Genomic DNA, 13,121 nt, shown 5'->3' with positions numbered 1-13,121 from the left:
TTTGCAATGGGAACTGCCCGGCTGAAGGTCAGAGGTCTGTCTGCGGCGCCGGCACTGCCATGGCCACGCTGCTCCCTTTCCCCCTGCTGAAAGGAGACCAGGCAGAGCGTGGCTACTCAGAGCTGTGTGTGGCTACAGGCCTTGCCCTGAGCCCAGTAGCCAGGGCAGGGGGTCAGGTAGGGGCATCTGTCATGTGAACATGGAGAAAGGCTTCTAGGAGTGAAATGGCAGCAATGACCATATTGTTGCCTGCGCTCCTCATTAACTGAGTGTGTAGGAAGAGGTCATGTTTATGCACTGGATGTGCTTCCCAGGTAGGGCATGGTTCTGGAGCCAGGCTGTGTTTCTCATGTTGTTTTTACAATAACCCTTCCCCACAGCCCTGTTATCTGTGGGAAGCGGCCTTGGGGCTGCGGCGGCCGGCGCGGGGCGGCAGGGAAGTGTGGGACCGACCCCTGCTCTGGAAAAGCTTTTCCATTCTGGCCTCACGGCAACACATGTGGCTTTTTGCACATAATTGGAGGCTTCTGGGCATTGCACAGGTGGATTTGGGCTGGGATGTGCTCATGGGCTTTGTGTTTTGGAGGTTGAATCGCTGCCCAAACCCTCGGTTTTGATGGAGTCATGAAGTCACCGTGGTATTTTATCCTGCACACAGTGGACCCAGGGGTGATAGAGGGGCATGGCATCGGTTTCCCAAGCTCCAGGCATTCATCACTCACCCCTTTTACATTAACTGTGATTTTGAGTCCTGAGCAGTTCTTGTTTTTACTAACAGTGTGGAAAGTCTTGGAAGCCAGTTGAAAACTGAATGTTTTCTGCAACTTTAGTAAGTATGCTTTGGCACTGCCTTTCCACTTGGGAGCAGATAAATGTGAGATAGGCTCTTATTCTGAGGGCAAATAATTGCATCGTGCACCTCCACGGGCCAACCTTTGTGGCTGTGTGAGCAAGGCTTAGCTCTGTTAATAAAAGCATTTCTCTGTGTGTGTGTTAACAGCAGCATGGAGTTAGTGCAGTTTTCAAACTGTGTAATTGTACTAGGATGACTGATATATTATCACCCCCCCCAAAAAAAAAAAAAAGAAAATGTCAAGAAAGACACTTTCCTAACTGTGTTTTTAAATTGATTAATGCAATGAGAAGATCCATTGTGCTTCTGTAACAGGAAGCATTACTGATGTGTAAATCAAAGACAAACCAGAAAGTTCTGCTGGCCTTAAAAAGTGGCGTGGCTTTTGTATACTCATATGCTTGTCCTGGCAAGTTTTCAAAAACTATAAATAGATCACTGGGAAGTCCCTGCATAACAAAAATGTACTGCTTCTGATTGTAATAAATAAACTAATAAGAGATGTCTTGGTCTTGCAGCTCTTATTCTTTGGAGGAGTCCTTACTTGTGCATATGGTTCAGGAGCATCAGTTCCCATGAGACAAGACTATTTCTGTGGCAGTGGGATGCAGCTTTGTGTCCAGCCCTGAATCTCCTGAAGATCTCATGCTCTCTGGGCTTGGTTTCTTGCAGGTCTGTCTGATGCTCTCTTGGCTTGGTTCTATCTCAGCAGAGTTGGTTCAGTCTTTTCCAAGCTTTTCTGTTTTCGATTCCTTCATCTCTACTTCATCAGCTACTGAGAGCATAGGAATACCCAAGGCCAGACCTGTTTCAGCATCATCCCAGGCAGCGCAGAGTCTCTCTGATGCCACGTGCACTAATATGACTTACTAGAAGACTGGCTGATATCCATCTGACTGCTGTGGGGTATTATGTAGGATCAGAAGGCTATAGCCTCTTTTCTGTATCACCTTCAAAGGGATGAAAACCTAATGGAAGCACTTTTCTTCCTTCAGGGAAGCAAAGAGAGTATGTCATTATTGCTTACTGGATGATGGCAAATAATTTTTTTTTTCTGCCAGGCAGAGAGAAGTTGTCAGTTCCTCCAGTGGGGAAGTCAAGGTGGATCTGTCAGTGGTGCTGTCCTGATTTTTGCTTCCTGAGAATCTGGCTCTGAAGGGAAGGGGGTCAGTGTGTTTGCTGTGTGATCCTGTTCCAGCTGTGGACATGATACAGTCTGAGTTGGCCCATAAGAACAGTGTTGGCAAGCATTTTAAATGTGGAAGGGATGAGCTTCAGTCTGGAGTAGGGCCTTAAGAAAAAAGAGTATTTAAATGCAAAGATCTTGGAAAATGTGTACTTTAAGCAGACCTTTCTCCCCACCCCTGACACTGGGTGAAAAAATGGTGAAACCCTTGTAAATTAAGTGTTGAGGAGAAAGCAGGACCATCAAACTGAAGTGCTTTGTGAACTTGTCAGGCTTAACAGAGGTGTGAGTACATGGGAAGTGAGGGGAAAAGAAAATGTTATAAAAAACCGAAACCCAAGCCAACTTGATGTAAGGGGTTTTCTGTGATATTTTTTTAGGTCATACTGTCATGATTTGGATGCCAGCAATTTGCCTTTAGGGAGGCTGTGACAGACTTACAGAAAGATAGTTTACCAAAAGAAGGTGGCTCAGCAGCACTTTGCAAGGCTCAAGACTTGCACTTCTGAATGTTACTGCTTCCTTCTGAATGTAAAATAAATGGAGATCTTTGTTAATAGCCAAAAAGGAAAGGGTCTTCAGTCCATCAGCATTGTGGAGCTCCACTTCCTTTGGACTGGTTCACCAGAGATAAAAATCTGCCGTTTCTGTTCATGACGTTGGCTTGGCTGAGCACATGAGTAATAATAATCTGTTGCTAGGAACAGACTTCAGTTTACATGGAGAGGCCTCTCTGGAGGGAAAGTCTTTGAGTCCCCTAGTGGGTCATAAATAATCAGTGGCACTTCAAAGGAGGAAAAGTAAAAACAAGCGGTTGGAGATGCCATGCAAAGATGTCTGCAATCCCTATTGCAACACCAGTGGAAAGCATGTAGCCAACATAATTGGGAAAATATGGGGCATGTGTCTGCAAAGACAAAACCAATGAAGCCAGAATTTACTAACAGTGAGTTATAATATTCACCTACCTCTAGCTGGGCTTGTTTGCAAGGTATCTGCTGCTTTCAACTTTAAGGAGTGCATAACTGAGCTAATTTCAGGATTATGATTTTTCAGGATTGGCTCATGGGGAGGGCCATGAGGGTACATCTGTGCAGGGACATGCAAGAGTTACCTGTAAACTATAGGGCTGAAAATGCTCTTACAGTGTGGGACAGTATGGAAATCACATCAGCTAGTTTACCTTGCTTCCTAAATACTGTGCACACCTGTTTTGTACAAGTAACTTTAAATAATTAATAAAATATATTTTTTCTATTTTAACTGTAGTTACGTACATTTTAACTGTAGTTACATTGTTTTGGAAGTGGCAGTGGTCTCACTGTAAGGAGTGTACTGTGTAACTGCTGGTTTTTTCATAGTGAAATCTTACCATCTGCGGTACTTGGAACAGCTGAAAGCCAAGGCTTGCAAACCACCCTGATCTGAACTAATGTTAAGGCTATGAAATCCTTTCTAATGAATCCTCTAAATCCATCTGAAACTTTTTGCCCCCTTTCTTCTGAGACAAGAATATCCGTATAGAGACCATGCTTAAGAAGAGCATCTCTTAGGTCTCATTAGGGCTTAAGCCTCACTGGAGACAAGGTATTTAAATCAGTGTTGTTTCTTCTTATGATAATGGAATGTAAAATCTGGTTATGATTATTCTCAGGTTAGTTCCTTGAGATTTCCAGTCCACTACCTGCTCTTATGTTTCTCTCTTATCAATGTACCTGTTTGTATGTTAATACTTGGGATTTTTGGCACTCTGCCGGCTAATTTCAGCTAAATTTGGGAAAAGAAGATAAATTCCACTTCAACTGATGTGATGCAACTGTGCTGATATAATTTCCACCGATGGTTTTAGGTGCTCATTGTGGAAATAGCTGGGGAGGTAAGGGAAGAAGGGGTTGAGTCTTATGAGTGCCCATGTCATAGGGAAAAGCTTTTGTTGATGGTTGAACCATTGGAGCTGTAGGTCAAGCCCAGGCGGTCGAGAATTTGCTCCTTTGAATAACACAATGGAAAGCTTTCCTCTTGAGGAGGACATTACTAATGCACCTTTCTTGTGTGATTTCTCCTGTGTTGAGGAAAAGATGAGCTTGAACAAGAGCTCTGGTGCAATTCATATAAGTTAATCCACAGGAAACGAATCCATTGGAAATAAGGTCCCAGTATTCCTGCAACTGTCTTTGACCCTGTGATACTTCACAGGTTATCCCAAGGTGTAAGTAGTTAATGCTTTCCTGTGTTAATGCTAGACTCTCCAGAGAGAGAAAGACAAGGTCATTCTCTTCACCTTCCCTTTTATCCCCACTGAAAAGATGTCATTTGAAAGCCCTTGGTTTATTTTCAACACCATGTGTATATGTTTCCTCGTTGTCCAGTATTTCATGGAAGTGAAGGATTTGGTTTAGCTCTGCAGTCCATCGAGTTGTTATGAAACAAAGCAATTGACTTAAATATGAAGTAAAGAAGATGATCATTCCTACTGCCTGTGAAAAGCATTGCTGAGCTGTCTTACCCACAGCTTGATGCTTTTAGACTCTTCAGAGGCTGCAGAGATATAGTTATACTTCATATGCTTTATTTGAATGAAATTTGGGGCAGGGAGGAGGACAAAGTGACTACCATATTGTCCCTGTATAATCCCTTCTCAGACAATCTGTACTTTTAAAGACGACTAATCCTTGCAGGTGTGTCCTCCAAGAGTGTGTGTGTGTCTCCCTTTCAAAGCAGCTGTGGAGTCTTCTGTGTATGTGCTGTGTTGGATGGTGAATTGAGGGTTTCAGGGACGTGAAAGCTTTAGCATAAAATTTACCTGGTATTTACCTGTGTGTTTTCATAACCTGCACTGTGGATTTGTTGAGGGGATGTCTGTGTTTAAAGAAAAAAGTTTTAAAATTCCCATCCTTTTGGGAAGGAGGCCATGAATTGACTTTAAAAGAAAATGGGAGCGTATGCATTTCTTCATTTATATGTGTTCCATGATCGTGTGCTGTAATTTAAGTTAATTAATTAATAAATTAAGCAACTTAATTAAAGTTAATTCATGCTTTAGAGCTCAACATACTTTCTGCTTTGAAACGCTGGAAGTTTTATTAGTTTCATCTACTTTAATGCTTAAAGATCTGAACTGAGATTGGGGTCCCATCACATGAAGTGCAGTACAAGCACATAAAAGGACACACTGTGCTCTGTGGTTGCTGTAGCTGGCACGGGATGGAGACAAAGGAGGAACAGTCGCAGAAAGGTTAAAAATACATTTTGTGTTGTTCATGAAACATCCATCAATGTTGTTCATGGCTCTTGCATATTTTTTGAAAGTGGAATTTTGATGCCAAATCCTGCTCCTTTTCTCTGATCTGTGGTCCCAGTGACTTTAGCATCATGCGAGTTAGGTGAACGTGACTTGGCTCTGCCTGTGCCATCATCCCAAATTTGGATGCTTTGAAGTTGAACAGATATGTATGTTTCTACTGTTTGGGAGTTCTGTGCTGCATTTGTGCCTTCAAAAGAAAATCCTTAAATAGTGCTTAGTTTAAAATAAAATGAAAAAAATTAGAATAAACACATTAAAGAGGAAAAGAGCAAGCATTGCCACTGGTATTGAGTGTATACACATGTACATAGTTTTGGAGATGTCTTGCTTGTGGATTTTGCCAGTGTGGCAACGGTGGGTGCTTCTAGTCCTGTCAGTCTTCCTTTACATGGATACCCAATTTGAGTTATAACCTTAGGTCCAAATTCAGGCAGGCCCATTTATTTCACCAGCAGATTCACTGTTGCCCAGGATTTACTATTTCTTCATTATCTCTGAGGGTCTACAGTTGACCACTGGAAAATTCAAGGTGGAGGGAATGCAGCTACTATCCCTGTGGCCTGGGAGAAAAAAGCAACAGACCTAATGAGGTGGTTTGGAATTTGCTTACATACTTCCCATTTGGGTTATTTGTCATTGCCTTCAAGGTGGTGATCAAAAAATAAAATTCAAGACTTAGTGGTACTCGAAAGATATTAAAGCCACCTGACATGTATTTTCAGACTTTGGGTTTGTATTGCTTTATCTTGAGAGAAAAAAAAAAAAAGGAGTTTCCCAGGAAAGATTGCATCACCTTGGGCATAGGCAGCACTGCTGGGTTCTTGCTCAGCCCTTGCCCTTGCTCAATTCCTGTAAGAGCCCAGTGTTTATCATAGGATCACAGAAGGCCAGGTTGGAAGGGACCTCAAGGATCATCTGGTCCAATGTTTTGTGATAAAAGCACGGTCCAGACAAGATGGCACAGCACCTTGTCCACCCAAATCGTAACGGTGCCAATGTTGGGGAACCCACCACTTCACTGGGGAGATTAATCCAGTGGCTGATTGTTCTCACTGTGGAAAATTTTCCTCTTGTGTCTAATCAAAATCTCTGCAACAATAACTTGTACCCATTACCCCTCATCTTTTCATTGTGACTCCTTCTAAAAAAGGAATCTCCATCCTCTGTGGGCACCCTTTAAGTACTGGAACATGGTAATAAGGTCTCCTCTCAGCTTTCTTTCCTCAAGGCTGAACAAACCCAGTTTTCTCAGCCTTTTGTTACACGAGGCCTCCCTGTCCTGGTCATCCTTGTGACTCTTCTCTCTCCAGCCTGTCCACATAATTTTTTGTACATTGGGGTCCCAAACTGAACCCAGTCTTCCAGGTGTGGTTTGACAAGTGCTGAACAGAGAGAGATAAGGACTTCTTTCTCTCTGCTGGTGATGCCCTTGTTGATGCTGCCCAGCATCTTGTTGGCTTTCTTGGCTTTTTAGAAATCTTACTATTTCCATCCTAACCTCAGGGCTTGGCTTGTTTCTCCATCATGTTCTCGTGCCTGCCAAAGATCAAATTAGTCCTTTTCCTCTATTTTTGCTAGGCTAAGCAAGGCAAACGCTCATAAAATATGTTTTTCTTTTTCTCTGATCATCTAGACAGGTCTCACCTTTACCTGTCTCAGCTAGAACTCTCTCGAATCTGGTGCCTTGAGCTGTAGTTGGAAGTTGGTGGTGACTTACAGAAGCACTGCATACCCCAGCAGTTGGAATCAGTGCTTCAGTCATGTGAGCTAATATGTATTTCTCTGGAAAACCAGGAACTTTTCCCCCCCCCTTTATTCTCTCTGTGCCTTTGCTTGAGATCAGTAAAGTGATGCCCCATGGTGGAGGGTTGGACTAGGTGGGGCCTTCCATCCCAAACTGCTCTGTGATTCTAAATGTAGGCAATAACCCCTGGTCTCATGTAGGTGCTGCAAATGTGAATTGATTGATGTTTGTGAAGTGTTCAGATGCCAGGGTGGTGAGCACCATAGAAAAATCTTGTGAGGAACTCGTTAATCCTGTCATCACAGCAGCTCTTGGATAAAGCACAGGGACACACATTGTTCAGGGTGAGGAAAACAAAATATTATATTACTCCTCAAGAAATGCATATTGTCCTTTCTGTGCAGTGAAGGAGACAGGGAGTGAGGAAAAATAGTATAGAGTGGAGTAAACAAAGGCTGCCTCGTGATTCATGTGCACAAGGGAATGAATGTAAGACTTTCTCTGGCATTCTTTAATGTTGTATTTCCTGACTCATCTATTCACACCCTTTATTTTGACATATACTTGGTGGATGAGTTATTAATATATGGTGTGGAAATCCCTGTACTTCTGGTGAAAAGGTTACAGTTGTTTAGGTAACAAAGCTTGTTTAAGGGTGAGCCCTTATTTAATTTTCAGCTTAATTTCTTTTCGAATTTGTTTGACTTTTAGATTCTTGATAAAATTGAGTCTGTATCTTAAACATCCAGTTTTTCCTACAGTGGCAAATTGAACAGTATAGCTACTACACTGCCAGGAACACTGTTAGGTTTTTAAGAAAGGTAAAGCATGTAATTGTCTAAAGTTGCATTAGTGATTGGGGAAGTATCCATGGAGGGGAAGATGGAGGAGTTGGGAAAAGAAATTCCTTCATGGGTGTTGAGAAGTAGCAAAGGCATCAGACAGAGACAGCAGTTGTGTTCATTCTCATATAACTGCTGCATTTTCATTTCACCTCAGTCTTTCCGGATTCTGCCTAAATTGTCTCCACTCTGCAACAATTATGCAGGCAGGAAGGGAGATCTGAGAAGTTCAGAGATTAAAAAGATGAGATTTGGCAGTTAAAAATCTGCAGAAGGTACCGTGAGCCTTTGTCACCTTGGCTTTCTGAAAGAAAGCAACTGTGTTTGAATTTTCCTAATCCTAGTGCTTTTGTTTTCGTGGCAAGACCCACTGGGATCCATGGTTTGTATTGGCCGCTATTAAAAAAGAGTCAAAGGAGCAATAGGAACTTTTCCTGCAGTAGGAAAAGTTGCTTTTCTGTATAAACTGAGGAGACAGCTGACCAAGGGAAGAAAACCCAAAACAAAACATGTATTTTGGTGCCACGTCATCATTGAGCATCATCAATTTTTACGTAACACTGTACTGATTTTTGGGTTTTTTTAATATCATTTCAGTTTAGGAATCGATTAAAGAATCTGCATAGAATTCAATATGGCATCAACACAGTCATCTGCCTCAACAGAGGAGCCGGCTTCCTCTGAAATAGATGATCTCCATCTATCCCTGCAGGGTAAGTGACCGTAGCTTTCTGTGCCTTTTTAATTTAGATTTTTGGCAGAAATCTGTGTACAAGTTGAAGGAAATTCTGAGAAACCCGTATAAACTGGTGTTATGATGGGTATAGTTAGTTCGTGTTGGCGCTTCTTTGCAGATGTTTCTGTGTTTCATGAGAGATGCTTCAGCAGTGAAATGAAAGATAACAGCTCTCACAGTATTCCTCGTGATATTTTTAGATCTGTTGCCTTTTTTTGATACAGATGTGCTCACTGGTTCTTATGTTTTGTTACTTGGAATACACGTTGCTGTAAACTTTTTTTCAAAGGAACCACCAGCATGGAAACAGTTAAGCCATTTCATTAGTTTCCTTGTTTTCAATTTGCTGACAATTGGCTGGTTGCATTAAGCTGTTTTAGTGAAGCCATTAACTACAGTACTATTTTATTTGTTTTTCTGTTTTTACTGCTATATCCCCTGCAAGTGAAGATAATTTTTGTGGCTTCTAAACAAATTTCTTATGGGTCAGAGTCTTTCATCCTTGTCTTGCCATGAGTTATAAATCATTAAGGAAGTTCTCACTGGCTGATTTTCAGTTGTTCCAGTTTAATGGCTTCTACCTGGACAGTTAAGTGATGATGAGTGTATCCAAGCTGGCCTCTCAGATAGGCTTTTTGGGTTTTCCTTAATCACATGTTGAATTTCCTTCTATAAGAGTTTTCTGGGAAGGTTGACTTTTCATCTGAACATATTTATGGAGACTGTCAAGAAGGCTAGTCCAAGCAGCAGAGGACTATCCCTGCCGGAAAGGAGGTTTTTAATGTGCTTAGAGCCTGCTTATTCTACAGTGGATGGGCCAACTCATGTTTCCACAAGAGATATTTCCTCTTAACTCCCTTGCAGTGAAATTTCTATGGTGCTTAGTTGAGAGAAAATATGTTTAAAACAGATGGTGCAAAACAATATTCTGCCAAGTCACTTCTATGATCTGTATTTGCACTGATGTTGTCATTGGAGCCATGTGTTGTGACGAGTGGGTGTTAATAGTGGTCTAAAGCCAAAGCGTCTTTAATGGTGAATTTTCTTCCGTTTTGCTTCAGTGTTACATTGTCAGGAGAACGAGCAAAAACTTGTAGCAGACAGGAGCCAGTCTGACTGTTGCACCAAGCACATCTTGTCAGACACACATTTGTTGTGCCAGTCAAACTCAGCCTTTGGTAGGAAGACTGAGGCGGCTGTTGTCGGGAAACAGATTTGAAAAACACTCCATAGCTCTAAGGCAGAATTAAAGTTACCTGCAATTTTAGGATAGGGTTTTACTTTGAAATTCATGTGTTTTTCTGAAAAGTCAAATTGGTGTTTGTGTTGAATAACAGTTGATTTTTTTTTTTTTTTTTGGTCAATATCTCATTGAAGGAGCCCTGCTTAGTAAAACTGACATGACTGTATTTCTTTGCTGTGATAATTTGAGCTCCTAGATTACGCTGAGATGAACACACTGCAAATCTGGGGCCAAGATGTCTGTGCCTGGCTGTTGTAAAACATCCGGAGACATCCCTTAGAAGTGACATAAGCAGTTTTTGTGATGATTAAAGATACAACAAATGGTACCAACACGTTTTGTCGGTGGAGCTGTGGCTCTGCAGCATCTGCTCAGGGTCAAACAAGCAAATGGCAATACAGCCGTGAGGAAGCACCAAAGACACGCTCCCTGACATGACATGTAGGAACCATTAGTAGCTCTACTCGCAGCTCTATGGTGGCAAAGGTCAACTAAGAATAATAGGGTCACTGAAGGAAACAGGTTTTTCCATTAAAAGCAATCTTGGGATGAGATTTGCAAAGCAGCCAGAGACTTTGGTTGATTTAAATCTTCAGGTTCACCTGGAGAAGTTGTAGAAATATCTCAGATTCAAGGAACACCTGCTTATAATTGTCAGAAAAGCAGCTTATATTTTGTGTGACTGAAAATGGATGTAAAACTTATGCTTTCCACATTGCTAGGATATAGCTTCAAAGAATATGTCCAGCCTTGTATAGTAGTGTAATGGGAGACATACATAAATAGGGAAAAGCAGGAGTGAGATCTAGTCTGGATGTAGTCTAGATCTTGCTCATATTTTGATCTGCTTTTTAATTCTTTGTGATCCAATCTTCCATTATTCCTGAAAGGCATCCAGTGGGGATAGAGCACTTGTCTAGTCTGGTTAATTAGGACAAGATCAACTTAATGTGTCAATTTGTTTGGTTATATAACTCTGTGAAGTTTATGCCTAAAAAATGTAATAAAATGCTTAGCTTTCTTTTGTTTTTCTTCTCAACCATGTGTAGGTCTGTTATTTTAAGTATGTTTGACTTTAATTTTAGTTACAGTCTTCTGTGAGGAGGACAGCACTTTTGGGAAGAAAAAGAAGGAAGGGGAAAACAACCTCCTTTACGTAATTAGTGAAGAGGTTACTACTTAGTAGCTCTAATTATTATAGAATTCCTATTAAATTATTGGTAGTGGCTTAATAGTATTAAAACTTCATTTAGTGGAATTTATGTTAGTGTATTTTTAGGTAGAAGAGTGTTCTAGGGTGAACATTCATTTTCCTTAGTAGTGTTTGTCCTAGAAGATGCCATGAAGAAATTCACTAGAAAATAGATAAAAATATAACTTTGTTCTCAGTGCATCTTTTTTGTCAGCTAATTATTTTAAGGAGATTTAATGAAGCTTGAAAAACATGAAGAAAATCGGTAAAATTGGTAAAGAAATGAAAGCAGTGGGTTTTCTAATGCTCCCATCACCAGACATTTTCTAACAATGAAGCTAGTCACAAAATCATGAGGCTGAAGTAGAAAGCTGCAAGAATATAAACCCCTATATATGTATCTTTTCAGATTTTTGTATTGCTCTTTAACCTTTACCAGTTTTCGAGCTGATCTTCAGATCAAAGAGTAATAGTTACCCCCTTCCTCCCTGCCAAGAAAATGGAAATCGCTATGAAAATGCGTGACGTCAGGACTTGAGAGGCTTCTTTTATTTTCTTTTTTTTGTTTCCTCTGTCCTAGATGTTATAATAAAATTAAATCAGATTAAGATCAGCATTATCTCTGCCCTTTCCTTCAGCACCTCTCCGCTTTCTCCCATTTTTCTGACGCAGCACAACTTAAGAGCGGCCGCAAAGCTGCTTGTGTCCTTGCACAGCCATGTAAAAGTGCAGGTGAAAAGCCTGGAGCTGGACTGGTTACAGATATATCCAATGAGGGAATACTAAAGAGAAGGGTTTCTCTTGCCAGACAGGCTGCAAACATTTTGGTGAAGAGAGGATGCTTGCCAGGGAGATGTTCCATTGTGCCACAGACCATCTCTGAAACCTAAAGTCACTTCTGCTGCTTGAAGGGGCAGGCAGGAGCTCAGGGCTTGGCTGGCATTGAGCATGGGAGGAATAAAGCAGGATCCCTGTCCTATGTCTCCTCCTCCCGTATTTCCCTCCCAGCACTGCATTATAGGCTGGCCCCAGAGAGGGATCCAGCCTGGTGCTCAGTCTTCTGAAAATTGAAGAGGCACAGTCAACATCCAAAATTGGTTTTGGCTACTTGAGATTGAGGAGGCAGATCATCTCCTTGGTAAGAGAAGGGCTTCATGGCAGTGCTTTAAGAGCTGTTGGAGATAGAAATACTCTTTGCTGATGAGCAGGAGAGGGGAATGCGCAGCTGCTCGTGGATGGATGGCTACAGCAGGAACTGAACAGGGTTTGTGGCACTGTGGAGCAGGATCATTTTTTCCTACAGAATGTAAATCTCTTTACCTGTGGGATGATCCAACCTTTATTTTCCCTTCTGTGCGCAATTCTTTCCTCTGTCTTCCCTAGAACAGCAAACAGACCCTACGTGTGGCGTTTCCCACCAAGCCTGTGCAGAACTTTGTTTTCACTTTTCTTTTCATGCTTTCTGAGCTAATTCAAACAAAAGAGAGTGTGTTTTAGCTCTTGGAGTTTGGGGCATGTACGTACTCTTTCACTGTTTAATTAACTACAGGGGTCCTAATTTTTGGCTCCACTTATTAATCCGTGTTTGTGTTACTGTTTATTATTTTAACCCAAAGGATGATCCTATAGGAATGTGGCTGCTAAAACGGAAGAGAGTTTTTGAAGAAAACTGTTTTTGAAGAGAGTTTAATGATATAAATGAGTGATGCTATTTTCATGCAGATATGTCTAATCCTTTATGAATGATTTCTCCTCAAGTGAAATTGAAAATATGGAGATATGTATGAATAGGTTTAGTTGTGCAGCTTGTAGTAGATTGTACTCATCTCTGAGCAGAGGGAGATTTATTTTTGAGACCCTCTTAATTCATTTGGAGATCAGGTAGACTACTAATTCTTACCCAGCTTTTTTTTTTGTTCTAACTGTGCATCTCGTCTGTTGGGGCCACTCGATTATTACAACTACGCTTTTTTTTTCCTTTAACCAGAATGATCAAAAAAAGTCCGTTAAATGTTTATGAT

At 41.3% G+C, this 13,121-nt stretch overlaps 1 protein-coding gene across 6 annotated transcripts in view; it reads left to right on the top strand.

Moving 5' to 3' along the window:
* The window catches only part of SYNE2 (spectrin repeat containing nuclear envelope protein 2), a 181,387-nt gene that overhangs the window by 9,780 nt on the left and 158,486 nt on the right, over window positions 1-13,121 (top strand). For all 6 annotated transcript variants that reach the window (XM_064659377.1, XM_064659380.1, XM_064659379.1 and 3 more), the window contains exon 2: window positions 8,527-8,642. In XM_064659377.1, coding sequence (XP_064515447.1) covers window positions 8,564-8,642 — 79 coding nt within the window. In that variant the 5' untranslated portion in view covers window positions 8,527-8,563. The remainder of the gene's footprint in view (window positions 1-8,526; window positions 8,643-13,121) is intronic.

The sequence above is a fragment of the Pseudopipra pipra genome, chromosome 6 (genome assembly GCF_036250125.1).
Source record: "Pseudopipra pipra isolate bDixPip1 chromosome 6, bDixPip1.hap1, whole genome shotgun sequence".
NCBI lineage: Eukaryota > Metazoa > Chordata > Aves > Passeriformes > Pipridae > Pseudopipra > Pseudopipra pipra.
This window is presented reverse-complemented; position numbering and strand designations above follow the sequence as displayed.